Here is a 27275-nt window from a genome sequence, read left to right on the forward strand (position 1 = left end):
TCGCATTCTAGGGCAATGGAGAGGGAGACGGCGAGGACGCGAAATATTTGCATTCTCGCGCACGTCGATCACGGCAAGACCACCCTCGCGGATCATCTCATCGCCGGCGCTGGAGGCGGTGTCTTGCATCCCAAGCAAGCTGGTAAGCTGCGGTACCTGGATTACAGGGACGATGAGCAGCAGCGCGCCATCACGATGAAGAGCGCCTCGATTGCGCTTAGATTCCAGGGACATTCCGTCAATCTCATCGATTCTCCCGGCCACATTGATTTCTGCAGCGAGGTTTCCACCGCCGTGAGGCTGAGCGATGGGGCGCTGGTCCTTGTGGATGTTTGCGAGGGTGTCCACATTCAAACACACGCGGTTCTTCGCCAGGCCTGGATGGAACAAGTGAAGCCGTGCTTGGTTCTCAACAAAATGGATCGTCTCATCACCGAGCTCAAATTGACGCCTTTGGAGGCCTACACTCGAATGAAGGTATTTTTTTTCTTTTCCTTCCTCACTGCCTCGCAGCATCGATCCTTGCATTAACTTCTGGAAGTTAATTTTTTGTTTTTCCGTTCTCATTGCCACTCTCAGGGAATTATCTCCGAAGTGAACAGCATAATGAGTGGATTTCGATCTGAGAAGTATTTATCGGATGTGGATTCCATTCTTGCAGGAGCTGAGGAGAAGGCCAACGGACGCGAGCAAGAAGATGGTGATTCTTTTGACGACTACGACGATAGTGAATCCGAGAAGGATGTTTTCTCTCCGCAGCAGGGAAACGTAGCCTTCTCCAGCGCCGTCGATGGGTGGGCTTTTAGAACGTACCAGTTCGCGGAGTTATACCGGGCAAAGCGGGGTTTTAGCCTTGCGTCGCTGAGGAAGTCTCTGTGGGGTGACTTCTACTTCTTACCAAAGGAGGAGAAAATCGTGGGGAAGAAGGCCGCTGGGAAGCACAAGCCGATGTTCGTCCAGTTCATATTGGAGCCGCTATGGCAAGTTTACAAGGCCTGCATGGAAGGGAAGCAAGGGATCGAAATGCTTAACAAGGTGGTGGAGAAAATGAAGCTCACCATATCGGTTCGTGAGCTTCAGAACAGGGATCCAAAGATAGTTCTGCAGGCGGTCATGAGCAAGTGGCTTCCTCTCCACGACAACATCTTGTCAATGGTGCTGGAAGTTCTACCAGATCCGGCCACAGCTCAAGCATACCGCACAACAACAATGTACCCCAGAAGGCTTGTTGCTTCTAATACCAGCCAGGACGTAGAAGCTGAGCTTGAAGCCGTGAGAAGGGCCGTGGAGAGTTGTGACGATCGACCAGAGGCTCCATGCGTGACGTTTGTTTCGAAGATGTTTGCGGTTCCAGTTGAGATGATGCCTCGCGGAGAGGATCTTTTCAAAACAGACTGGAATGCAGGTGACATGGATGCATCACACAGGGAATGTTTCTTAGCTTTCGCCAGGGTCTTCAGCGGAGTGATATCAGTGGGACAGCACGTGTTTGTTCTCTCGGCTCTCTACGATCCAACTGAGGCGCAGCAAGAAAAAAAGAACCTCCAGGTAGCGAGAGTGGAAGCGCTTTACAGTATGATGGGACGAGGCCTGGAGCCTTGTGACAAAGCCACTGCCGGCAACGTGGTGGCCATCCGAGGACTCGGCCAGTATATCTTGAAGTCGGCAACACTGTCGTCTACTCAGAACTGTTGGCCTTTCGCTGGCTTGAACTTCCAGGCTGCTCCAATCGTCCGTGTGGCAGTGGAATCATCGGATCCAGCGAACATGGCTGCGCTCTCGAGAGGCTTAAGACTACTTAACAGAGCCGATCCTTTCGTGGAAGTGAGCCTCTCCAGCACTGGCGAGCACGTCATCTCCGCGGCTGGGGAAGTTCATTTGGAGCTGTGCATCAAGGATTTGAAAGAGCGGTTCGCCTGCGTGGAGCTGGAAGTATCTCCGCCTCTAGTGGCATTTCGAGAAACCATAGACGAGAACGCGACCGAGGTTAAGACCGACTATGTGGAAGTGACTACACCCAACGGCCGATGCACCATACGTGTTCACGTCGCAAGGATGCCGAACGCACTGACTCAGCTGCTGGACGAGAGCTCGGAGCTGCTCAAAAACTTGGTGTCCGGCAAGAAGAAGCCGCAGACAGCCATCGAAGGCAAAGCCGATCCGGTTGAAGCACTGAAAGCACGGCTACTAGCAGCTGCGTCCGGTGATTCCGAGAAGAAGAAAGGTGACGGAAGTTTTGAGAAGGAACTGAAACGAATCTGGGCTCTTGGCCCGCGAGGAGTGGGACCGAACATCCTTCTCGTCCCGGACTACGACCGCCTAGGACGGCCTAAAGGCGGTACATCCATCGACGGTAGCACGTCTACAGCAGAGATACGAGGCTCTCCATACGTGTCGGAGCTACTGGGCTTCGCTGTAGCTCACAAGCAGAGCACTGATCCAGAGAGCTCGGGTTTACTCTCTGCCGAGGCCGATGGACTGGAAGGCAACATAGTTGCGGGGTTTCAACTAGCTACAGGAGCCGGGCCACTGTGCGAGGAGCCTCTATGGGGACTGGTTTTCACGGTAGAAGCTTTCATCTCCGAGGCAAGCACGGCCGAGAGCGCGGAGAGCCAAAACCAGCCGGGCACTTCGACGTCCTACGGGGTCTTCTCTGGCCAAGTTATCACGGCGGTGAAGGAAGCTTGCCGGGCAGCGGTGCTACACAGGTACCCGAGGCTCGTGGAAGCGATGTATCTGTGCGAGGTGAGCACCACCTCGCAGTACCTGGGACAGATGTATGGCGTGCTGGCCAAGAGGCGAGCTCGGGTGCTCAAGGAGGAGATGCGCGAGGGGACGGACATGTTCACGGTGCACGCCTTCATGCCGGTGGCCGAGAGCTTTGGATTCGCGGACGAGCTGAGGAGGAAGACGTCCGGCGCCGCGAGCCCGCAGCTGATGCTGAGCCACTGGGAGGCGCTGGCGGAGGACCCCTTCTTCGTGCCAAAGACCGAGGAGGAGCTGGAGGAGTTTGGGGATGGATCCAGCGTGCCGCAGAACACGGCCAGGAAGCTCATCGATGCGGTGAGGAGGAGGAAAGGGCTGCACGTCGAGGAGAAAGTAGTGCGCCACGCTACCAAGCAGAGGACGCTGGCCAGGAAAGTTTGATTGATAGTCACGAGATGCGAGAGAAGAGAGGCTTTTCAAAAGATGGAACCAGATATATTCACAATGTTTCCATGCAATCGACGTTAAAATTGTTCTAACTATTTCTTTTCTTTTTTAACTGTCCTGAGGTTATAAACCTCACACTGTTATCCCTCTCTGTACGGCCGTAGTAGTTGAGCAAGTGAGCAAAATTCAAGCTTTATCAATATTTCTACATATTTTCCAAAAACTCCATTTCATGGTTACTTGCCTTGCAACAATTCTGGTAATGTTTCTATTTCCTAAAATATATTGAAAATAATAGTAATGGTTGTTCTTGTTCAATTAAGTTAAATTTTTCAAAAATAAAATAGAATATTATGTGTTAACATAGTATTATGTGGAGCTATATATGTGGTTGATTTATTATAGTGATCATGCTTTTACTACATTATTATTTTAGACATACTTACGATTTTGATTACATATTACGAACTATTTATTACAAACACTTTTGTGAAAGACTTCAATATTATTACTTAAATTTCACTTTTTAATTTTAATAGTTTGTTTTTTGTATGTTAAGTAAAAGATCAAAAGTTTAATACATCATATGAATTTATTATTTCTAATGAGAATAATAAATTTGTTGATTGATCTTTGTATTTAAAAAAGATTAATTAAAATAAATCAAAGGCAAAAATTCACCTATTTTCTATTTATTTTTCAAGTCTAAAGAAGAATATTATATATTTTAGAAAAGTAGAATTGATGTAAAACTTGTATAATATATAATGTTATATATTTAAGAATTAAGTTTATTACAAGAAAAAAAAGACAATTCAGTTTATCCATAAATTTTTATATTTTTAAATATATTGAAATAGTCAAAATTAAAACTATATAGGTTTAGTTCTTGCTGAATAATTTTTAATTTATAAAATATTTTCATAACCAAAATATGTATCAAGATAACATTTAATAACAACAAAATAAGTATTTAAAGTCTAAAAACGTCTTTTATTGTTTAAATAATATTAAAAAAATTATCTTATTTTTTATAACCTCTAACTTTATAAATATAATGATTTTCTTAATTAATTAAGCACTTTAATTTTATAATTATCACTATAAACATTTTTATGTTTTTAAAAATTTTAAGGAACTAAAACTATTTTGAAGGAAATATAAATATATCATAGTTATTTTTCTTATTTTTATTTTAATATAATTATATTATCAATCTTTAAATGTTAAATCCCCCTCTTCCTTTGCACAAAAATGCTTAGTTTTTTCTTCGAATACAGCTAAAAATATTTAAAATCAAAATTTATATTTCATCCACCAAATGTAAAAAAAAATAAACAATAATTATAAATAAATACTCTATTAAAAAAATTAAAAATTTTAAAAGAAAAAGTTTGGCATCAGTGGGGACTTGATCGCGAAAAAGATTCCAGCAAAATAGTTGTGAAAGCAAGAAATCTGGTAAATATGTCATTTTTTTTCAAATTTTCCAGAACAGTCGACACTAACTTATTTTTTTAGTTTGATTTTTCCAAAAATCAATATTGTTAGTAAGGACTGAAAATAATGATTCTGGAAACATATGTGAACAGCATATAAAGAATAAAAGAAAAAGTTTATAATAGAACAAACAAACTCAAACTTTAACTATGTGAAAAAATCTTTAATGATATTCATAACCTCCTATTGATTAATTTGTGTTTTTAATGAGGGTAAAGAGAAAAACTTTTTTTAAAAAAATGACTTTTTTCTCCAACAAATTCTTGCAACAACAACATCATCAGTACTAGCTACTGCACAGAGTTGGCAGACAGCACACTAACAATGGCTTTTCCTTGCTTGAACAGTGTTAGGGAAAGTTTGGACTAAAGTGTTGTTACAGATGTCATGAAGTTGGAGACGAGGCAAAGGCCATTTGTCAATCAGCACATAAAGCAAGAAAATTGTCCTTAAGCAAACGTTGTTAAATTTGAGGATGGTGAATCACATGAATACAAAGGTCTTTATTTTCTTTATATAACATCATATAACACCATGAACTGGTGGATTGTAACACACATTTTGTCAGCAAATAAACTTGCTTCCTCAAGCCTTAATTTTGCTAAGTTTGATCAAAGTGTTCATATAGTTTGTGGTTCATCAATCCAAATTTGTGGGATTGAATCGGTTCTCAATAAAACATTATACTATATTCTCTATGTTCCTCAAGTTTCAATGAATCTTTTTTCAATATCAAAACTCTCCCATGATAGGATTTGTGTACAATTTCACTACCAATGATAAAGGTAGCAGTCTCAAAATGAATTTATATTATCTATTAGGAGCTTGTCATCATGAGAAGGGAAGATGACAAAGCTACTAATAAAATGCTAAATAAATTGAGAATAAAAAATGAATTTGTGTTGAATATTCAAAGTTCATAAAACACTTTTTATGATATATATATATATATATATATATATATATATATATATATATATATATATATAACATTTTAAGTAAATTTAAATTTATATATAATTCCAAATGCCACATCTGGATAGAATTACTAACTGCTCTTAATAAAATATATTTGACCTGGTTAAAGAAACTCATTCATTGGCTTACACTTGCTAGTGTTAAGAATTTTTGCAATATTAAGCCTAAGATAGTTTACCAAGACATGTTAGTCTTATTTTGGTTCTATTATTTATTTATGGAAAGTGTTTAGATTTGTTAGTGAGGCATATTTACAAAATGTAAAGATTGTGTTAAACATGATAATATTATTCTTATGCTTAGATTCACAATTTAACACCATTTCATATTTATAAAGTTTTAAAGTTTTTCCTAAAAGCCAACTCTAGAGAGATTAGGGTGAAAGCTCAAAATGTGTTTTTATATAGGTTTTTATATAAGGGTGTTGTTTGTTTTTGTTTCTATGTCCACCATGGGTTTAAGTCTAAAATCCATACTATATTAATTGATGGAATATTCATATCCTTATGTTAAGGCTACCAATATGTTAAAGTAGCATTAAACTTCATTTGCCTTTGTTTTGCATATTGATCTTAATATAGATATTGAAAAATTTAGAACTATTTTAGTGGTATTGCTTTGTGTTGTAATGCCTCTACATCTTGGCTGTACATTCATGCTCTATGCTCTTGTTCCTTAAGAGTTTAGTTTCATCCCTTTATTTCAGTGGCTCAAGGTTTTGAATCTTGGATTCCACTTTGTTGCCCTTGGCATATGTATTCAATAGTTGCCTCATAGTTATCATATAGTAAATTACTATAAGGTATATAGTCAAAACTGTGTGTCCTACATATATAGAGTTAAGCATTCTTATAGTTGAATAATATTAGAAATCCAAATTCAAGAACTTACATTAATCTTGAGTTCAAATCTCATATATAGAGGTTTAAGGTTTGACTCCCATTGTGACTAGAAATCATAAATATGCTCACAAAGAGATAGTAAATACATGACATCCCATCCCCCCCTCCCCCTATAATGCCAAGCACCAAATTGCAATTAAAGTGGTGTAAGATTAAACTTAAAGTTGATATTACTGATAGAAATTTATAACTAATTAACTAACTAACTAATTTTATATATATATATATATATATATATATATATATATATAAAGTAGGCTTTTAAGTACAATCACTAGAAGAATACCTAAGCTAACTAACTAAATAATATAATCTATGATATTGGTACTTTGAGTCAAGGTTGGTAGCAACCTTAAACTCCTTAAGTATAAACAATGAGAAAGAAGCTTATAAATATGATTTTTAGGAAAATACCCAAATCAGTCAAACAAATAATACAATTTATGGTATTAACACTTTGAGTAAAGGATGGTACCAATCTTAAACTTGAAGAGTTTGTGATTTTCCAATGTTAACAAAGTTGCCAAACCTTTGATCCAATTGGAATAGAAGGTGAGAATAATCAACCACACAATAATGAGAAAAGTAATGGTACATGAACAAAATTTAAAGCAATAGCATGAATAACAATGGAATCATTTGTAAGATTAAGTGTTGGAAGAAATAAATATAACCAATAAAAATGAAGGTCATAGTTGATGAAAAATGAAAAGTGATATGTTAAATAGTATTGAAAACTATTAAAAAAAACCTCAGCAAAATGAAGGAGATCAATTTAATCATTCTGTTGATGAGAAATAAAGTATCAAAAATACTATTCAAGAGTTTTTGATACTTTTTCATTAGTTAGAGGATGTAAGAAGTGGATAGTATGTGAAAGAAGAAAATAAAGCAACCCTAAAAGGTGGAAAAAAACTGAAATGATCACTTATAGATAATATCATTTAGCAATTCATGAAGACAGAAAATTTCTTTATAAATAAGCTCAAATAATTGCTTTCCATCAATATGGAAAAAAGTGCTAATTTGATAAATCAATTAACCACAACAAGAATATTGTCAAATCCTTGAGAAAGTAAAAGATCAATAAGGAAATTTATACAGATCTCCAGGGTAGGATATAAAAAAGAATCTTTCTAATGGTTTTATTAAGCATTATTAAATTCATATGTGTTCAAAAAAGATGAGTTTCTTTATTTGGTAGTTGACTATTATAATCTCAACAAAGTATCATTCCCAATTAATTAGTTTGTATTAATTTCTTAAATATGGTGTAGCTTTTCAAAACTTGGTTCTTCACTAAATTAATTTGTATAATATTTAAATTTTTATTTGCATTTGGAAAGGTAATGAGTGGAAAACACCCTTTTATACTAGTTATAACCACTTCAAGAATATAGTGATGCTTTATAGTGTAACTAATATTTTTGCTATTTTCCAACATATGGCAAACAATATTTTCATTTATCTTGATGAAATTCTTATCTCTTTTAACAGAAAAACACAGCTATCATGTTTGCCTTTTTCTTTAGCACCTTCAATATTGAAGAAATATTCCTTTGATAAAGTTTTGGTGAAATTTTCTAGCTATATTATTTTATCATATTTCTTGCCTAAAGTTTTCACCATTTTTTAGTAGCAATATCCAACTTTTGTTCATGATGTTTAATATTGCTTTTGTCTTATGAACTTTTATCAGTGTTTCATTCAAAAAGTTTCTCCTTTAATGTGATTACCTTTTTTTATAGTCTTCCTGCTATTTAAATTTCTTTTGATTTTCTGAAATCTACATTCACTTCTGCTTTAGTTCTCATCTATATAGACAAGACAAAATTTTAATTTCTTGAGGTAAATGCTTCAAATTTTATTTTATGTAATATCTTGTTGCAAGAGGAATCAAATAACAAGATTCAGCCACTCTTTGAAATATACCACTATAGAGATTGATTTGCAATTTTAGACCTTTGAAACTTGATATCATTTCCTTTAAAGGTCTTTTCTATATGATCACAATTACAACAACCTTTAGTTTTGGTCTTTGGCATGCATCCTCAATTAGTGTCAAACTTAGTGGTTACTATTCAGTTAGTTTATAATTATATATTACTCATGAAAAGTGAATGGGAAAGTTGATACTTTTACTCAATATAGTTATCTCACACTATCACTTATAGACTTTGTATTCAAATTTTAACATCAAAATCTTTTTTATTTCTTTTGCTTCAAAATCAATTCCCTTGCACAACGTTTTGCTCACTCCTTCATTTTTATATTTATAAAAGGCATAATAAACAAAGGCCTCAAATCCATTTGTTCAAAAAGCTTGACAATTAATTTCTTCCTATACTTCTTTATCCCAATATAGTGGTTTTTAATTTTATCAATTTTGAGATGGATTTTATCAATTTTAAGAATTCTTCATCAAAAGACAATTGATGGAAAACAATTAACCAAACTTATTTACAAAGAAAGTTTCCATCTTCATGGTCTCAAACGATATTACTAATGATTAAAGGCCTTACTTTGTGTCTATCTCTTCAAATCCTTTCTCAAACTTATGCCTCCTCAATTGCTAAGCACTACACTAAGGTGGATATGTTTAAAATGGAAGAAATATACTAACTTATTTCACAATCTTTCTTTCATAATCTCTATTAAATAGAACTTCATTTGAAATAAGAAACTGCAGATTTAAAAATCATGAAGTACTTTTCCAAAAAATCCTTCCCACTAATCTCACAACAATGGGAACACGTCTCTATACTTCCAGCTTAAAGTTTTTAAAGTTTTTTTTGTTCCTCAACAATAATAAAAAAATACATTGTTATACTTAGATCATCATGAGACAAAACAGGGGCAAAGAATGAGGATAGTTAGCCCAATACTGACTTGAGTGGAAGGCATATAACAAGGTGCGCCAAGACACTCACTTTTTGATTCAGTTTTTACAGCAGCAACACAAAAAGTCGAGCGTGCAGAATCTTTACTGGCACCCCAGTTCTTAAACATATTGGAACCAGGACGTCCACTGGTCAGATGACCTTCATGAGTTATTAGTGCAAGCAAGGTACTAGCGACTGTAACCCTCAGAAGTTTCTAAGGGGGCCTCTCTCCCCTGCGCACAGCAAGTGGACGAGTTTTTTAAAGCCTGGAATTGGCAGGGTATTGCCTGCTTGAGCAGAAAAAAGCAGAGGAAAACAAATAGAACTCTCTATGGCTTACCAAATTCTTGGAGTCACGCTGATGGATTCAGCTGCACGGCCTTGGACACATCCAGCGACGAAACACGACATGTACCAAGTAGCATCTCTGGAAGATCCTCTTCGGTGTTCGCCTGCACAAATTTGGTGTTGTTTTTACATTTGTTGGTCAAGGAATTCTGCCTTGAAGAAGAGTACCTGTATCAAAAAGGCCATCTCCACAACCAGCTTGCTCATGTAACCAAACACCAGGCTCACTACACCCCGAGCAACAGATGAAGCACCCACATCCACGTCCAGCTGCAAAAGAAATTACCAAGGCTTTTACAGGCATAGAAAAACTAACTATTACCTACCTCTAGGTAGTTTTTCCCATGAAAGTAGTGTAGATCTAACGCCTCTCCAATGAGACAGGCGGTTTTTCCAACGCTCTGCTTGACAATCCAAGAGCCCTGTGAACGACACATTAAGTTTTGCAAAGGCTGGAGAGAGCACTTATACCTCTGCTACATGAGGGATGAGCTTAAAAGTTGAGCTACGAAATCTGTCACCTCCGTTCACAAACTTTTCCAGCAAGGGAATCTGATCGAGCGACTGTTTCAGCATGTAGTAAAAGACCAGGGAGTACGTCGTGGAGCCGGGGACCTGCGTCGAGAGAATCAGAATGGAGAGAGCTATGTAATATAGAAAGCACAAAACCTGAAGATTAACAATGAAGAAAAACGACCTGGCAAGCTTTCGGACTTTAGGCTTCTGCAAAGTTGATAAAGCTCAAAAGTGGCCAAAAAGATTTATGGACCACTACGCACCTGCATAAAAGTATTTTCCCGAGAGGCAATGTGGTCTTCCCGTTGGTTGGATGTAAACCAGTCGACTGCAACCAGCTGCATTAGCGTTTCCTTGGCCTTTACCTTCTTATTATCCCGTAAATAATTCTTTCCACGAATCAGGAAAGTGGACGGATCAGCCGCACTCCAGCTGCAGTAAAAAGACGACTTTGGAAGTGTGCCTTCGCGATCTAGTAATTCGGCGTCTCGCGAGGAGAACTCTGTTTGAGGTTGAGCTCCCTTTTTGTGAGCTGCGTTAAAATAGGTTTACCAGGTAATAAAAAATAAAAAATGATCGATGTTACCTGCTGCTGCAAGGGCATGTATGCGCTTGACAAAACTTGCGGTCTTTGAAAACTTGGGAAGCTATAATAAAAACAGGCAGGAGATATTACCTCGGCAAAAAGAAGGATACTTCCTACCGATTTAGTCTCAGGCTCAAATTCTTCGGTGCCTTCGGTCTCACTTACGGACCGCAGCATGTCATCGGGCAAATCTTCCTGATCGGAGTCGTCCGGAGCGTCAAAAAACTCGTCCGTGTCGTTCACCCGAAGGAATGACTCTTGCTCGTCGATATGGGCACTCTTTGGTTCCTGATCGCTGACGACGATCGCTCGTTCTTCATTTTCTTCCTTTTCTTCCTTGGCTGCTTGATCGTCGAATTCCCCAGAGGCATCCACCCACGTCGGCTCAATTACTTTCGCTTTATACAGTTCCCTCAAGCCTGAAAGTTGAAAACGTCAGGATATCAGATTTTAACTAGAGAACATCACTGATACCAGCAATCCTCTCGAGCATGCGAAGCGTAATTTTCTGAACACGAGAAGGTTTGAAATGAGATTTCCAGGTGTTCCAATCAATTTCCAACATGTGCCTGACAAGTGACCGTGCAGGTTGCTCTCCTTCACCGGTCAGAGGGGATATTACATAGCCGCCACCTGCATGCACCAAAAACTAAACCGACTGTAGAAAAGTGTCGAATGTCGGCTCACTTTTTAAATTGGCCCGCACTGTTCCTGATCGTGTAGGGCAGTCCTTGCGGCTCACTGAACGATACAAAATTACTGCGAAAACGAGGCAAGGACAGAGTATAGGATCCATGGTCAGAATAATTATCAAAAGCTTACCATATGAACCATCATATTCACGGCGCCAATATCTATGAAATAACAAATCTCGCCCGCGCATGTGTCTAAACTCGAAGGCATTATATTATACCAACAATGCAGCGACAAACTTACCCGGGGAGCCATTTTCTACGCAGCTGCTTGTGAACGATATCTGTATGACCATCTATGCGCTCCACAATTCGTCCCGTTGAGTAGCAAAAGTCCCACCTGAGGATACGCACACTGTTGGGTCTGCAATCGCAAACACACACGTCTTACTCTGAGCGTGAATCTCCCAACGCCATAACGGTATCGAAAACGGACTCACAAGGTGCCTTTACAACTCCAACAGCCATAATCGCGGGATGGTCATCTGCAAACTGCACTCTATTGTTGAGCAAAGGCAGCAAGACTGCTGAATCTGCTGATCAAATATTGCTGGTACCTTACTTGTAAATCTCCCCTTCGATTTCGAGGACTCCCGGAATAACCTCAGGCCTGGTACATGGTTATCAGAACGTCCTCGGGAAGAAGTAAAGCCACTCACCATTCTTACAGCCAAGAATTTTCCAAGGCGATTCTGCAATGACGTCTCCTTGCTCCCTCATGGAAGTCCAAAAGCCAGTCCAATCAGGAACTTCTGTAGAGAAAGTATAAAGAGTTACGTTAAACTGTCTTAGAGCATATCAATTACCTTGGCCTCCCTCTCGCCCTCGTTCAAAAAATCTGGGAAAGAGCCAGAATTTCGCATTAAAAATGTAACAAGCTGGCAGAAGAAATGGACAGGACGCACCTAAAATATGGCTTTCTTTTCGGAACTGCCAAGTTTTGCCTGAGGGGAGCTTGGCTCTAGGACAAAGGTCGGCATGTCTGTTAGTAAAACCGCAACGCGAGTCCATTTTCACCTTACACTTGCAGCGTCCCTAAAAGCGGACATCCATTTTGCTGCTTCTTCAGCAGTCCGTGCCGCGAGCTATAGCAAAGCATCTCATAAGCAAGTTCACAACCAACAAAGAACGAAGAACGAAAGAAAGAGGGACTCTCAAACCTTCATTTGTTGTTGATCAAAGTTTGGATCGGAGAGAGTGAAGGTATGCAAAACCTGTGCAAAATTCTTCCTCAGCCCAGCAGCAATGCAAGAGGAGAGAATAAAGGAAAGCTCTCAATCACCTGGCCATGGATATTCTCCCTTCCATTGTCAACGACTTTAGTGTATGGCTGAATAACGCCCTTTTTCAAAGATTGCTGTAGAACAAGAACAATGCATCATCACAAGAACAAACTCACAAAACATTAATCAATCCAAGAGATAGAGAGAGAAGAGGAAATTTTACCTTCTCGCCATCGTGGATGGGCTTGGATTTGTAACAAGTAGCCTGGCGGCCCTCGAGAACGAAGTAGCGCTTCCTGGGGAAGCGGATCCTGAGCCTGTGAGGTTGGATTACATAGAGCCAGCCCTCAATTTTGGTAGAATCCATCGCCGCTCTCTCCCTCGATCCTTCTTGATCCTCTCGATCCTCGCCGCGCCAAGGGCAAAGCGCTGGCGCACCGACACGAGAGCTACACTACCTAGAGCTGGAATACCGCGTGAGGCGCTCCGCGAAATCTTTCTCGCCCGCCTCCATCGCCCGGGAGGGTTTTTTAGTCGTCGTAGGCGCAAGCTCGAGTCAGCAGCGAATCGAACTTTCAACGTGTCAAAAGAAGAAAAAGCCTAAAGGTGGCCAAAATTAAAATTAGAAAATAGGGACGCCGTTGCCGGGGATCGAACCCGGGTCGTCCGCGTGACAGGCGGAAATACTTACCACTATACTACAACGACTGGTCATGCTAGTTAGCCTACGTTGCAAGTCACTTTTCTGACCTATAGTCGTAAAAGAGACCTCCATTCCTTCGGATCAAAAGTCCTGGCTGTAAAGAAAGTTCTATAGTGTTTGGCATATCGTGAAGTCTATCACGAAATGTTTTAGTGAGGAAACTTCTTTGCAAACATTTTCTTGACCTATGTTCTTCTTGATAGCACACACTCACCATTCTATTCATCCCCAAGAACTTAGGTGCAATGTTAAATAGAAGAGTACTTAATTCGTGAACAACAATGGCCGCATCATCTCATTGTCCTCGTGCTCCAGGAGATGACAATGCCACACATACCCAGGAGATATAGTCGGGTCAAACGCGAACCGGGTCGCCTCGCGCGGGCGGAAGGGCACGAAGAATCGTGTCACGAGGTTCGCCCTCACCAGCGCCGTGTCCTTCCATCCAAAGTGATCCACGTCCGGCGGCAGAGGATTCCCTGTGAAGCAGCTCGTCGGATCGAGAAACGGAGTATTGACGCTACACGCCCCCCGAATGAAGTTCGCCACATCGTAGTTCTGCTGATCCAGCGCGAAGAAATTGATCAAGTGGATGTGTATCGGGTGATCCCCGTTGGTAAAGGTGTTGACGAACTCCCAGATCTCGTTCGTGTAGAGCGGCACGATCTCGGTCACCGGGCTGCGGAACGTGCGGTTGGCGTCCGAGAAGATCGTCCCCACCGTGGGGTTGAAGCTGATCACGAACTGGCGGCGGCGGACGCCGGTCACGTTGGCGGCAGAGATGTTGAAGCCGGTGGTGGCGAGGATCGTCTCCGCAACCGTGAGGTTGGCCATGGCCGGATCGATCGTGTTAGATGGGAGCATTGCGTTGGACGGCGGGAAGCTTGTGACACGAAACATGAACACCGACTGGTTGTTTCCATTGCCCGCCTCGAAGCCGGAGGTGGCGGTGTTTCTGATGGTTACGTTCTCTCCCACTCGCAAGCTCGAGAAATCGATCAGGACGTCGGCTCGCTCGGATGGACCCAGGTTGAGCGTCGGCTGCCGGACTGGAGTGGTCAGCAGCCCGCCATCGGATCCAATCTTGAAGAAGGCGAGGCTGGGGTGATCCAAGTTGAGGATGAAGAAGCGCGAGTTCCCAGCGTTGAGGAAGCGGAAGCGATGGACGCCCCGCGAGACGTTCAAGTATGGCCAGATCATGCCATTGACGAGCATGGTGTCGCCAAAGTAGTCCGGGCACCAGTTTGGATGGACAGAGACTGTGAATGACCATCCCAGGGTGGGATAATTGATGCTGCCGTTGGGGAAGAACTGGCGATCCTGGAGGACCAAGTCGTGGATGAATGGGTTCTGGCTGCCATCGCTGTTCTCCCTGAGCGATCCCGGGAGCCAGGAGGGATCATCGTTTCCGATGATGTGATAGAGTCCCGCGAGGCCAGCGGCGACGCTCAAGCGCGTGTAGCCGAAGGAGTGATCGTGGTACCAGAGCAGAGTGGAGGGCTGCGCATTGTCGTACCGGAAGACGTTGGTGGTGAAATTCGGGCCTCGCTCGCCACCATTTGTGATCCAGGCATCCGGGTGGCCGTCGTAGGGGGGCGCGGTCTCTCCTCCGTGGAGATGGACGACGAGTGGAACTCCAACTCGGGGCTGGGCGCGGTCCAGCGTGGGATCGACCGCGAGCAAGTGATTGGCATCGGTGATGTTGTTCGACCAGCGCACGAAAGCTCGCTTGTTCTTGAATGCTACGAGGGTTGGGCCTGGCACCGAGGCTTGCGCGGAGGTTCTACCAAAAGCGTACACGGTTGTGGGTGGTAAATCCCTGTGGAGTTTCTGGAAAATAGAAAAGAAAGAAAGAACTTTCATGACGATTTGTGGCATAGTTTTTTACCCTCTGGACTTTGAATGCGCGGATGATGAGTGGCCTTGAGCTGCTTGTTCTGGTGAGATTGATTCTTCGCATAACTGGAACATGATCAACGAATCTTTCCAAAACAGGGGAGGCATCCAAGTTGAGGCACTGCTGCGTTGCATTCTGGGCTCCTGTGATTGCAAAGATGCAAGCTGCTACAACCGCAAGCAACACCAGTTTTTGGACCGCCATCCCAATCCACAGAACAGAAAGAATGTGATCCTTGAATTTTAGGCTAGAGGATCCACGGTGGTTCATAGAATAAATCACTGAGAGTTACAGTCCTTTTGCGACTTGGTCCTCAAGGTTACGTGGAAGACACATGGTGTTTGAAAATGACGAGATAGCTTGCAATTTTTGAAAAGTTAAGAAATATGAACAAAGACTTCTTGGCAAGATGCCAGCTCTAGATAGACAGATAGAAATCGTGTGTAATAGTGGGGCATAGGAGTTGCAGAGGCGGTGAAATGGATGGAAGGCCCGGGGAGTTAGGTGAAGTGGATGGAAGGCCCGGGGAGTTAGCAGCAAGGAAGCGTCCTTCTTGCGGCCTATAGTTATGCGGCCGCAGCACTGTTAATTTCAAGTGCTAGGAAGGTGCTAGTGACTTTATAAAAGGAGTTAGAAGCAGACACACAAACAACAATAACAAGCTTCCAAACTGATTAATCATAATAGTTTTGTGCCTGAGTACGTAACCAACATTCTGAACTTGTTTTATAAAGTGTTTTGATGTTTTGTGTGTGTGTGAACGTAGCTATTTTCAACGCGTGCTCGAACTGGCACGATTGAAAAGATAAATCTATCAGAATGGGATTCAGCTAGAGAAGAAGGAGTTCCCAGGTAGGGCGAGCACGTTCCCGCCCAGAACGGGCGAGCTGGGCATTAGCCTGGCGAGCGTTCTGGAGGGAATGTGCGAGCCCGTGCCCGGGAACAACCTTAATGGGCTGTGGCAATACCGTTAATGGACATGTGGAAGAATGTTATTCAAAGATAAAAGGGTTCTCCAAAATTGGCAGCTGGTAGCCTGGTTCTCTAGAACCTGGCAGTTGGCAGTTAGGTTCTGGAGAACCTAGCAGTTGTCAGCCACGTTCTCGTAGAGAACTTGACTCAATCCAACAGCTGCCAACAGTTGGATCAAATTAACGGGCGAGCCACAGCCCGTTAAGGAGAAATCTAGCCACAATCAGCTGTGCTTACGACTACGCAGAAAATTCCCTAGTGGAATGGGAATTGTGGAAGATGTGATAAAAAGTTTCAAGGGAGTTGAGATATTCTCGCTTATGCTTAAGGGCTATAAAGAAAACTTGCTGGAGCAAATCCACAAATACAATCCAATAAAGTAAGGTCAAAACAGAGGGAGCTGTTGATGTTTTCATGCATAGGGGAGGAAGGTTTTCATTGCGACGTTCGGGGTGCTTGCATTGACGTGGGAGAGACATAAGTTGGACATGTAGTGAATGGTAAGGTAGTAAACACTGCAACTAGGAAGAGAGAATGAGAGAAAGAGCCGATAAAAAGCGGAGCAGTGTGGTTCCTCCAGAGAAGAAGGATGGAAGATGACAAACCACAGTACTCTTAGAGCACTAAAGAATCTAACTCGCCATAGAGCTCTTCAAGCGTATGGAAGCCAAAGGCTTTGTGGCATCGATCCAACAGGACTAAGAAAACTTACATCCTTGTTTGTTCTTGAAGAACATTTCAACTCCACCATGCAAGCTCCTGGAAACTTGTGCATGGATCCTGGCCTTCAGAAAACAATACTTCCACAAGCACCAGATAGTTCTTGCTATTGCATGTTGCTTTTGGTTCCAGCACCCAAAGCTGTAATTATTTAGCAATATGCATTGATAATATATAATAATAAACTGAGTTTCAAATAAATAATGTGCTGCACTAGGTTTGTCTTTTAATGTATATTGTAATATACTTCTTAGCATACGTGTGTAACAACAAATGAGGTGCTTATTTAGATTGCATTGATGCGTAACCATTAGGTCATCAAACTTGGACAGGGCCTAAACTTTCATGCCCTCTCTGTTAATGATGTTATTTTGAGAAGTTTACATGACTTTATTTAACATGTTAGTGTGAATCCTTTTAACTTGGAGGATAATATCAATTTTTAAAATGTGGGAATTTACTCTTGAAGTTCCAGTTATATGCTTTTCCCCACCTTTTAACATGCATGCAAAAAATAAAAATTACATGAATTTAAGAATGTGAGAATATTCTAGAATGTACTTAGATATTTTAGGTATATTCTCTACATGCAAGTAATGTACAAAATATGTAAAATGCTGAAATGCAAAAAACTAAAAACAATATTAAATTTTTTTCCTTATATAAATGTAACATATTTTCAAAAAATTAATTTTATGGCAAATAAATATACTATAATAAGTGTTTGAACAGGAAATACTATATTTTAAAGTTATAAGTTAAATATTTTTAATATGATATGTTTTAACACTTGTTAAGAATGTAATATATTTATTTATTTTATGAAAAATTATATAGTAAAACATATACTAAAATAAGTGCTTGAATCAAGTGTATTAAGAAACATAAAACTATTTACAATTAATTAAATAATAATTATATAGTAAAGAATAATGTTATAATGAGTATTTGAACATATAATATCAAATTTTATAAGAAATATAAAATTATTTAAAATAATTTAAAAAATATTTTTAAAATTTAATATTAAAGATATTTACATCCAACTCTAGTCCAGCATCCATCAAAATTGTTAAATTTTAACAGCTTTGAATGAATAAAATTTAGAAATATGTTTGAATTAATTATTAAAATAGAATTTTCTATTTTAATTTATTATCATTTACAAAAATCAAGTTCAAATTCAAATTTTATAATATGAATCATAATTATCAACACCTTTTATAATTTATTATATAAATTAGTTTTATTTTATTTATATTGTCTAATTATATTAAATTATTCTTCTAAATATGATAAATTCATTAAGAAATTAGAAATTTGTATTAATTTTATTATGTATATTATAGTTTTATTTACTTAAAATAACTGCTATATTTAAAAATTCAAAAATCCTGAAAACTTCAACCAATAAAGAACGTTTTAGTAGTTTATAGTTTTTATTTCATTTTGATATCAATTAAATGGTTTCACATTTCAACTATTCACAATTCCAAAAATGAAATAATTTGAAACACTATACAAGAACACTTTGTTTTTTTTGGTTCTTTTTATTAAAATGAGTAATTCATAATTCATATCTATTTGCTCAATCACAAATTTAGCCTAGAAAAACAATTGGAAACTGGAGTTTACAAAACTAAAATGTAAATCTTGTCAAGCTAGCTTTACTATTGGGCATCTTGGGATTTCGTTCTGCAAATTGACAAAATAATTTATTATCTCAACTTCATGTGAGTAAACACATAACACTACATAATCACAATATGCAAATGTATGCTGTATGTATCAAGCTTCTAAACGAATTCCTTATAAATTTCATGCAGCAAAATCCAAGTTTTAGTAAGGATTCACATCAAAATGTATCTCAGGTTAGAGAGAGACTTGTTTGCTTGATGTTTATAGAAATATTAAGCATATGGATCAAGCACAATAGCACTTTTATGAAAAAATAAACTCTTTGCAAATACTTGAAAGTGGCAAGGCTCCATTGATTCTTTTAAACATTGGAGCTGTTCATTGGAGTTCACAGCAATCCAAGAGGTAAACACACACATACAAATGAAGTACTAGAAAGAAAGAAATCAAGAAATGGTAGAAAAAAGAATGTCAAAAGGAAGTAATTTTTTCTTGAGAGATCCCATGCAAAAGCTAAGTTGAAATATTAAAGATTGAGTTATGTAACCCCACCACCTCCAATGAATGACCCTAGCCTAGTGCAAACTAATACTAGATTCATGACCAAAATCAAAATGGTGCTTTCTATGGGTGAAGCTCTTATGGGCTTTTGTAGACTCCCTTTTTGGTTTGCTTAAGTAGAACTGTAAGTGATTGAAATGATAGTGAATATACCTAGAATATGTTTGAATATTTTATGATTTTACAATCTAATGGTTATATTCATCTAGAATAATTTTATATTTATAATTTATAAACATATTTATAATGTATAAAATTTCCTAAACACTTTCTAGTACATTCTAGTATATTCTACCATCTAATGGTTAAGCTTAATATTATGTTTATAAATTATAACCATTTATAAAATTATATTTGATCAATTGGATTAATAAATAGGAATAACACTACTATTAAATAAACAAAAAATGCACAGCAATTTTTTTATTTTTAGTTTCTTGCACTAAATTTTGGTTTTGAATTGAACTGGTGGTCTTCATACATTACCAGCTTAAATCATCTCTAAATGGATTGTAAAATTTTCTTGCTATAGCATTAGTGGTAAACAAGATTATTAATAATAAATATTGATTATAAGAGAAGTGTTTAAGAGCATAAATCACAACCGTTGGATTAAGAATATTTTAAATATTCTTGACTAACCCTAAATCATAAATTTAAAGAACAATCTTAGCAGAAAGAGGTGGATCTTCGTCAGGCCTTCATGCCATCCTGGGGCTTCCTTTACTTTCATAACTCGCGGCCAAGCAGCCCGTGTTCGCTCAGAGAGATCTTCCAGCCAGCTAACAAAATCCCATTTTATACCCAGATCTAGCAGAATTATTTGTGTTCGCTCCTCATATTCTTTATGGAACATTTACATCACTTGTTTATAAGGAGGAAAGTTAGCATCGAATTTACAAAGATGTGATGAACAGCCAGTCAGACAAGGAACAGACTACCACTCCCCGTTAGATTAGAGTCCACATCGACCGTTCCTCGTTGTCCTACGCTAGCTAGCACCGACTAAACAAAGCCCAAAACCAAAGCTGTGTGTATTCCACTGAGAAGTTCTTCCAGCCCCTCCCCAGGTTACCCAAAATTTTTCCAGCATCATCACCCCAAAGCTGCTATCTGCCTAGTAGACTTGGAGTAGCCCAGGAAAGCCTGTTTTGTCACCACAAAGTCTCCAGGAAATCACCAAACCTGGTAGCGACACCGCCACGGAAGGATGAATCATGGATCCAAGTTAGCTGCTGAGCGGATCACCGATTCGATCAAGCGGTCAACCCCGGTCGATCTAGCAAGGCCAAAGTTTTTGCCTGTTTGAGGCAACCCAACTCAAAGATCACGATCACTCAACAAAGTACCTCCGACAAGAGCCTGTACCGTCTCCCAACACCGGCTTTGGATGGAGAGAACTGGAAACCGTGGCTATAACCCGGGCTCATCGGTGGCTTCGAGTGACCTGGGGTAGCTGCGTTGCAAGTGGGCGATTTTAGCTTGTGGTGGTGATGGCTCTTGAGAAGCTCCTGCTGTTCCTGGTGATGATCCTGCTTGGACATGTCCAGATCTGAGCACCTCTTCCTCTTGTGGACCAGCGGCTTGGGCTTGATCTCTCTACCTGGGGGAATCACTACATTTGCCTCGCTACACGGCGATCCTTCCTTCCTGGCCTGCTTCTTCACACTAAACTTCTCTAGGTTCTCCGCGGCCTGCAGTAGGCAATCCAGCGGGCTCTGGACGCTCGACCGTGTGGCGGTCACACTGCCGGGCGCCTTGAATCCATCAACCGCCTGTTCCTGCTGGTGCCCATCTCTATCTCTCCTCGGCTGCTTCGATACACACCAGTCGCACATCATCTGGCTGGAATCCGGCGGCAACTTGGGGTACAAGCTACTGCAGTACCTGGAAGAACAAGAAACCAAACCGTAATCTCTCGAAATTTCCTTCTAGCGATGGATTTACCTGTGCTGGTAGCGCTGCCGGCACGACGAACAGCGGAAGAGCTCCTTCTGGAATCCAACATCGCCGCACATACTGCACTCCTTGCCGCTAGGCCGACAATGCCTGGCCGCCTGGTGCTGCTGATGCTGCCGCTGCTGCGGCCGCTCCATTGCGCTCCCTCGATCCGAGGGATTCCACCTACGAAACCCTCGCTCCAAAATCCCGCGGCCAAATCACACGCCTCTAGATCCCAAACCCCGCCGCGGCTTGTGCGCGTGGGAATCCGATCCCTATCGCGTCGATTCCCTGGAAAAAGACGCTCGATTCCTGAGAGATCGCCAAGAACAAAAAATGCGAGTCACTAACACACGAGAGAACAAGATCAGCACAAAAACAAAACAAGCCGCCTTTATATATTCAATCGTTCGTAGCTCACACTCATACGCCGTATTATCGAATATTCGTCTCCCAGACTGACGGGTTGGAAATTTCTAGAAGGTCGCAGTGAGATAAAAGCCGGCACGTCATTGACGTGCTATACGGTGTCCAATTTGTGACCGCCCGTACATTTAAGGCCCAAAAGCTCAAAATGTCGGTTGATGGCCAAGTGGCGTCATCACATCCACTAGAAAAATGACAGGTGGCAATGACCAATACGTGCTACGTGGCGTACGGGCCCGGTTCGCGAAACGAACATTCGCTGATTCGCTTTATTGGATTCCGTTGATCGTGACCGTTCGCGGTCTAGGGCTCTTGGCAATGAGGCTCAACTTGGAATTCAAGTAAGCGCGGTTTTGTGTTGTGCGGGGTTGTCAAAGTGGGCGCATTCCAGGGGAGGATTGGAGCTACTGTTTGGATCTGTCAAGTGCCACGAAGTGGAATTGGATTCGAACGAGGTAGGAATCGAAACTTTTGAGTCTTTGGCCACCAAGTTCTTCCTTTGTAGATCACAGTCGAGAAGCTCCTGGTTTGGATTCGAGAAAATCTGCTCAAGGAGAGACAAGAGATGTTCCTCAAAGGCAAATCCGTGTGAGTTTCTCACTGCTAAACTCTCGCTTGGATTCTCACGGTTGCATTTCTCCAGGAGGCCCGGAGTTCTCGTTTTGATCAATGACTACGACTGGGAGCTCATGGGGCATTTGGAAGCGCCCATCAAGGACAAAGACAGTGTAGTGTTCATCTCGACGCTCCACGGAGGCTAGAAAACTCCTCCTTTGTTTTCCCTGATCTTAACATGGGTGAATGGGCCATGCAAAGTTCTCCATCTCTCCTCACCACGTAGAACGATTCGTCCACTCCTCGACGCGGCAATCCTACTCGCACTACGCCCAGATCATCAAGTCGTGCGCCACGGTCCAGGATCTCCTGCGCGTCCACTCTCAACTCGAGCACAACTCCTGCAATCTCGTCGCGAATCTCCTCATCGACAAGTATGGCAGATTCGGCTGCGTCGCGGAGGCCAAATTGGTGTTCGACGCGATCGCCCAACCGGGAATTCACTCGTGGAACATCATCACGGCAGCGTATGCCCGAAATGGGCATCTCGATCACGCCGCGCGCCTCTTCGACGTCATGCCGCGGAGGGATGTTGTGTCGTGGACGTCGCTCTTGTCAGGATTTTCGCAGTACAATTGTCCCGAAGAGGCCATCCGAGTTTTTCTCTCGATGCCTCAGTGGGACGTCGTCGCGTGTAATCCTGCCATTGCAGCTTATGCCCAATATGGGCATATTTTCGACGCCGTTGAAATCTTTGCGCGAATGTCTTACAGAGACATTGCGTCGTGGAACGCAATCCTCGCAGCTTACAGTGAGTCTTCTCAGGTCTTGAACGTTAACGCTTTTTCAGCGCTGATGCCAATGTGGGATGCCATCTCGACAAACACTGTTCTTACAGCAAATGCCACAGCCGGGTATCTCGAACGTGCGAAGTGTATCTTTGATCGTTCGAGTTTTCGAGATGTGATTTCCTGGACAGCGCTTGTTCAGGCCTACGCCCTTAACGAAAACATGGATCATGGGGACTTGGTATTTAGAAAGATGCCACATTGGAACTCAATTACCTGGAGCATTCTCACCACAGCAAATGCCCAACAAGGGGATGTTCTTGCAGTGAAAAAACTATTTGACACCGCTCCATTGCGCGACGAAGGAATGTGGACGAACCTCATCACAGTCCTCGCATCGACAGGAAAGCTTGCCGATGCCGTCGATTCAATGTCCCGGATTCCGGATTGGAATGTCCTGGTAATGACGACTCTGATGACGGCGTATTCCGGTGCGGGAAGAGTCCGGGACGCGAGGAAGGTTTTCGATGCCATCCATTGCCGCGACATTACGTCTTGGAATGCCATGGTTGCGGCTTTCCTGCAAAACGACGAGCTCGAGAATGGAACTAGCGTCTTTTGGCAAATGCCGCAGCACAACGTCTGCTCGTGCACGGCGGTTGCGGCTGCGCATGGCGACGCGGGCGATCTCCACTCGTCGGAGGCGATCTTCGCCGCCATCCCGGAGAAGGACACTGTGGCCTGGAACGCGATGATCTGGGCTTACGTCTCCAATGGGGATCTCCAGACGGGCAAGGCGATCTTCGATTCTATGCCGCGCAGGGGCTCCAGCTCCTGGGACACGATGATCGCAGCCTTCGCCCAGGGAGGAGAGATCTCTCTGGCGAGCGAGACCCTGGTCAAGATCCCCAGATCAAGCGTTCTCTCCTGGACGTCGCTCCTCGCCGGGCATGCCCAGGCCACCGAGCTCGACAAGGCCATGGCGGTCTTCCACGCTATGAAGCAGCGAAACGACGTAAGCTGGAACGCTGTTCTCGCGGCGTATGCTCAGGCTGGGGAGATCGAGGACGCGCGGGCGATCTTCGCCAAGATGCCCCAGCTGGGCATTGCGTCATGGGCGGCGATCGTCGTCGCCTTGGTGAGAAACCGCGACCTCGCCTCCGCGAAGGCGGCATTCGATGGAATGCCCGAGCACGATGTCTTTGCCTGGAACTGCCTCTTGCGGGCATACGCCTCCAACGGCTTTGTGGCGGATGCCCTAGACCTCTTCAGCCGAATGACCGTTAAAAACCCAGCGTCCTGGGCCGCCGTACTCGCCTCGTGCGCCTACAACAACATGGGGCGAGACGCCGTACGGCTCTTCCGGCTCATGGTGCTCGACGGCCACCGTCCGGACGGTACGGCATTCTCGGCTGTGCTGACGGGCTGCGGCCACGCGGGCATGCTCGAGGAGGGGCGGCGGTACTTTTGGGCCATCTCCGAGTCGTACGGCGTGACGCCCGCGGTAGAGCACTACAGCTGCGTCGTCAACCTGTTGGGGCGGTCGCGGCGCCTGGCGGACGCCGAGGAGCTCGTCGACTCCATGCCGCTGTGCCCCCAGGTCTCGACGTGGTCCGTGCTGCTCGGCGTGGCGGGGATATCCGGTGACGTGCGCCGCGCGGAGCGTGCCGCCGAGGAGATCGCGCGGCTCAGCCCCTGCGCCCACTCGCCTTACGTGCTCCTCTCCAATGTGCTCAGCTCGGACGGATGATCCATTAAAGAAGGGTTTAAGTCGGGTTTTAAAAAAATTAAAGATCATAATTAACTATGAAGAATGATAACAAACGTGGATAGATCTAGCGAGCTTCCACTCAGTTTTAGCCAAGAATGATATAAAACGTGGATAGATCTAGCCAGCTTGGAAATTGCTAATGATAAAGTATATTGTTAAATGTAATACTTTTATATCATCATGTCTGAATTTAAAATTGTGAACTTAGTGGAACACAATGAGGTATGATCGTGGAAGAAAGAACCATCAATTCGTTTTTCTTCCAGCTCTAACGGACTTGGATAGATTTAGCCAGCTTCCACCTATGGATTGGAAAGCACAACTAAGTTTTAGCTGACAACGCGTATCCAAAAGTTACCAAGTTACTCTTACCAAGTATCCACCGCCGGATCCCTGGATCCAAGTGATCGAGATACAGTGTACACTAGCAGAGAACCTCCCCCCTACGGTTAAAAGGACGAGCGAGTCACTGTAAAAAGAAAGGAAGATATTCGTAGCACAGCCGAGAGATGGTTCCATTTCGAATGGGTGACGAGTGAGCGAGTACACGTACACACCAGCGATTAGTACGGCAATGATAAGCGCCACCTTTGTTTGAAAGAAAGCTTGTTTGTTCTTACCTGGAGAGAGAGAGCTTCTTCCCAGTCCGTTGCATTTGGAAATCCGGTTGATGATAGCAAATCGGTGTCGCTGTCCAGGCAAAGAGCAGTCAGTTTGGCGGTATATAAGAAACGAGAACGAACTTTGTCTCCGCTTAAGTTACCTCCAGTGTTGGCTTTGCTCTCGCTCGTCTTGTTCTTGTCTCTCTTCTTCCAGCTCCTCGTCGAGCGAGCAATGGAGGCTTGCGCCTGTTCTTACTCGCTCCAAGCTGTCGTCCATGGCGAATCGTCGAAGATTTTCTGTTGCTGTTCTTGTTCTCCTCCTCCTCTTGTTTCTCCTCCTCCTTCCCCTGGCTTCGCTCACTTCCCAGCATCTGTTCTTGGTGTTCTTGAGGAGCCCCAGGCCCAGGAAGTCGATTTTGACTGCTCCAGCGAGTTCTTCCTCGTCGACCAGTTACTGGCTGCTACTGCGTCGTGCTCGGCGGATTTCTGCTCGTTTCTTGATTCTGCTGCTACTGAGCTCGCCACCGTCTGCTACTCCAGCTTCACGGGCGATTCCATCGCTTCCACGGACGGTGACGCAGTGATCGGGCACGAATGCTGGAAGGAACTGCTCAAAGAGGAGGAGCAGCAGCCTCCGCAGAAGGTTGAGCCAGAGCCAGTGAAGGCGGAGCCTGGGAGGACAGAGTCCCGGCAAGGCGATGATCCGGTGGTGCAAGACGATGATCCGGTGGTGGCAGACGACGAGCAGCTCAAGAGGTACGTGAAAGTCCTTCCATCTAGCTGCTCTCGCGCTTGCTCAGCATATTCTTTGCTCATCTCGTGCTAGGAAGTGGGAATTCCAGGCCGGGCTTAAGCGTGCGCTCAAGAACAACCAGGTCATCGACGTCGATGCTCTGGCAGAGGTCAAGGTGAGCAGCGTATAGTTAGTTTGCTGGGAAAGAAAGAAAAAAATCGAAGCTTACCTTGAATTATTGGAGCAGACAGAGAAGGACGAGAACGAGGACAGGCTTCCAGGCCTCCGAGAGTATATCGGGAAGAGGAGCTGCGAAGAAACTGAGAACAGCATTTGCAAGAGAGTCAGAAAAGCCCACTCGAACGATGCCGCTCTCGTGGATGCTCTACGACTGAGAAACGCAAGAATGGAGTTACCAGAGGCTGTCCGGGGCTTCCAAATCGAGGAGGCCGATATCTACGCGACGCATCCCGCTTTCCTACTGCGAAATTCTCCAGGCGAGTTCTAGAAAATTTCTTCTTTGAGATAGTTTTGATCGATCTTACTGTGCCTTGTTTCCAGGAGGAACGCGATATCTCTTCGCTAGGACGAAGTACTCCTCACGGCCGGCGCGATCGAGAACGACACTGGATGGATGCCGCTGGAAGCAGCAGGGCCCGTCCCTGCCGATCAAGATCGACGACGAAGTCGTGGCATACAAGACCTACCTCAGCTTCGTGCCGCTCAAGGATCACGAATCCTACGCGCCGATGCTCTGCGCCACTAACATAGCCGGATTCCTGCTGCGGCGAGCGGCGGGATTGCGGAGATTTGCGCGCTACACCATGGAAGAGATCGTGCTCAAGGAAGACCGCGAGATGGAGCTGCGCAAGCTCAAGAAATGCCGGATCCCCCGCCCCTTTCGTGTGCTGTGTAGAATCAGCACCCGGCTGCCCGGCCATTCGTGGCTGTGAGGCCGAGAAATCGAATTCCTCTTTCCCTCGCGGTGGAAGAACCCTAAACTCTCGAAGGTGCTGGGGAGGGGAATCGAGCCCGCGACGGCTCCTCTAGCCACCACGTGGTCAACTCCCATTGCTCCGGGCATTGTGGACCTGGTCCAGCTCCGCCACGCCGCCCTAGGCGACAGGAAATGCGAGGGAGCGATGCGCGGCTGATCCATCAGGTACTTCCAGCGCGATTCCATCGTCC

At 43.2% G+C, this 27275-nt stretch overlaps 7 protein-coding genes and 1 non-coding gene across 10 annotated transcripts in view; 4 read left to right on the forward strand and 4 right to left on the reverse strand.

Annotated features, from left to right (window-relative positions):
- LOC9632730 (elongation factor-like GTPase 1) lies at nt 1-3260 on the forward strand. The gene is made up of 2 exons (XM_002960511.2): nt 1-477; nt 580-3260. The coding sequence occupies exons 1-2, from the start codon at nt 16-18 to the stop codon at nt 3145-3147; spliced, it is 3030 nt and encodes a 1009-aa protein (XP_002960557.1). The 5' UTR covers nt 1-15; the 3' UTR covers nt 3148-3260.
- Nucleotides 3261-9438: 6178 nt separating this feature from the next.
- On the reverse strand, nt 9439-13354 carry LOC9632731 (protein ENHANCED DISEASE RESISTANCE 2). Of its 2 annotated transcripts, none has more exons than XM_024673768.1 (22): nt 13004-13354; nt 12840-12914; nt 12718-12771; nt 12580-12642; nt 12463-12518; nt 12364-12395; nt 12217-12309; nt 12115-12167; nt 11949-12049; nt 11802-11897; nt 11688-11752; nt 11553-11624; nt 11340-11498; nt 10983-11284; nt 10866-10926; nt 10543-10811; nt 10433-10486; nt 10235-10378; nt 10090-10185; nt 9932-10033; nt 9756-9867; nt 9439-9648 (listed from the first exon to the last, which is right to left on the reverse strand). In XM_024673768.1, exons 1-21 carry the CDS (start codon nt 13145-13147, stop codon nt 9769-9771), a joined length of 2190 nt encoding a protein of 729 aa, XP_024529536.1. In that variant the 5' UTR covers nt 13148-13354; the 3' UTR covers nt 9439-9648; nt 9756-9768. The 2 variants fall into 2 exon arrangements, with proteins under 2 accessions (XP_024529536.1, XP_024529541.1); XM_024673773.1 differs by having other exon boundaries at nt 9439-9681.
- A 62-nt stretch (nt 13355-13416) lies between these two features.
- On the reverse strand, nt 13417-13488 carry TRNAD-GUC. The gene has a single exon. It is a non-coding gene; the product is annotated as a tRNA-Asp (tRNA).
- Nucleotides 13489-13683: 195 nt separating this feature from the next.
- Nucleotides 13684-15614, reverse strand: LOC112347080 (spore coat protein A-like). The gene is made up of 2 exons (XM_024677368.1): nt 15372-15614; nt 13684-15313 (listed from the first exon to the last, which is right to left on the reverse strand). Exons 1-2 carry the CDS (start codon nt 15582-15584, stop codon nt 13748-13750), a joined length of 1779 nt encoding a protein of 592 aa, XP_024533136.1. The 5' UTR covers nt 15585-15614; the 3' UTR covers nt 13684-13747.
- A 4458-nt stretch (nt 15615-20072) lies between these two features.
- On the reverse strand, nt 20073-21605 carry LOC9642658. Its single transcript, XM_024677299.1, has 3 exons — nt 21219-21605; nt 20621-21158; nt 20073-20550 (listed from the first exon to the last, which is right to left on the reverse strand). Exons 1-3 carry the CDS (start codon nt 21365-21367, stop codon nt 20536-20538), a joined length of 702 nt encoding a protein of 233 aa, XP_024533067.1. The 5' UTR covers nt 21368-21605; the 3' UTR covers nt 20073-20535.
- Nucleotides 21606-21915: 310 nt separating this feature from the next.
- Nucleotides 21916-22463, forward strand: LOC9632732 (ubiquitin-related modifier 1 homolog 2). The gene is made up of 4 exons (XM_002960512.2): nt 21916-21979; nt 22030-22093; nt 22144-22226; nt 22282-22463. Exons 1-4 carry the CDS (start codon nt 21957-21959, stop codon nt 22397-22399), a joined length of 288 nt encoding a protein of 95 aa, XP_002960558.2. The 5' UTR covers nt 21916-21956; the 3' UTR covers nt 22400-22463.
- On the forward strand, nt 22440-24731 carry LOC9632733 (pentatricopeptide repeat-containing protein At4g02750). Its single transcript, XM_024681141.1, has one exon. It carries the CDS (start codon nt 22440-22442, stop codon nt 24729-24731), a length of 2292 nt encoding a protein of 763 aa, XP_024536909.1.
- Nucleotides 24732-27158: 2427 nt separating this feature from the next.
- LOC9642659 (WD repeat-containing protein LWD1) overlaps nt 27159-27275 on the forward strand; it is a 1595-nt gene continuing 1478 nt past the window's right edge. For both annotated transcript variants that reach the window (XR_002991745.1, XM_024669555.1), the window contains exon 1: nt 27159-27275. The gene's annotated coding sequence lies outside the window, so the exon portion shown is untranslated.

The sequence above is a fragment of the Selaginella moellendorffii genome, unplaced genomic scaffold (assembly GCF_000143415.4).
Source record: "Selaginella moellendorffii unplaced genomic scaffold, v1.0 SELMOscaffold_0, whole genome shotgun sequence".
NCBI classification, from domain to species: domain Eukaryota; kingdom Viridiplantae; phylum Streptophyta; class Lycopodiopsida; order Selaginellales; family Selaginellaceae; genus Selaginella; species Selaginella moellendorffii.

Excerpts from the sequence above, each read along its gene's own strand:
- LOC9632730 (XM_002960511.2), top strand. The coding sequence starts at position 16 with ATGGAGAGGGAGACGGCGAGGACGCGAAATATTTGCATTCTCGCGCAC. Across the intron at positions 478-579 it reads AGGCCTACACTCGAATGAAG|GGAATTATCTCCGAAGTGAA; the intron begins GTATTTTTTTTC and ends TGCCACTCTCAG.
- LOC9632732 (XM_002960512.2), top strand. The coding sequence starts at position 21,957 with ATGAGGCTCAACTTGGAATTCAA. Across the intron at positions 22,094-22,143 it reads TGGAATTGGATTCGAACGAG|ATCACAGTCGAGAAGCTCCT; the intron begins GTAGGAATCGAA and ends CTTCCTTTGTAG. Across the intron at positions 22,227-22,281 it reads TTCCTCAAAGGCAAATCCGT|GAGGCCCGGAGTTCTCGTTT; the intron begins GTGAGTTTCTCA and ends GCATTTCTCCAG.
- LOC112347080 (XM_024677368.1), bottom strand. The coding sequence starts at position 15,584 with ATGGCGGTCCAAAAACTGGTGTTGCTTGCGGTTGTAGCAGCTTGCATC. Across the intron at positions 15,314-15,371 it reads GCGCATTCAAAGTCCAGAGG|AAACTCCACAGGGATTTACC; the intron begins GTAAAAAACTAT and ends TCTATTTTCCAG.
- LOC9642658 (XM_024677299.1), bottom strand. The coding sequence starts at position 21,367 with ATGGAGCGGCCGCAGCAGCGGCAGCATCAGCAGCACCAGGCGGCCAGG. Across the intron at positions 21,159-21,218 it reads CGGCAGCGCTACCAGCACAG|GTACTGCAGTAGCTTGTACC; the intron begins GTAAATCCATCG and ends TTGTTCTTCCAG.
- LOC9632733 (XM_024681141.1), top strand. The coding sequence starts at position 22,440 with ATGGGCCATGCAAAGTTCTCCATCTCTCCTCACCACGTAGAACGATTC.
- LOC9632731 (XM_024673768.1), bottom strand. The coding sequence starts at position 13,147 with ATGGATTCTACCAAAATTGAGGGCTGGCTCTATGTAATCCAACCTCAC. Across the intron at positions 12,519-12,579 it reads CTTTTAGGGACGCTGCAAGT|AGCCAAGCTCCCCTCAGGCA; the intron begins GTAAGGTGAAAA and ends CCTTTGTCCTAG. Across the intron at positions 10,034-10,089 it reads ATGGGAAAAACTACCTAGAG|CTGGACGTGGATGTGGGTGC; the intron begins GTAGGTAATAGT and ends TTTCTTTTGCAG.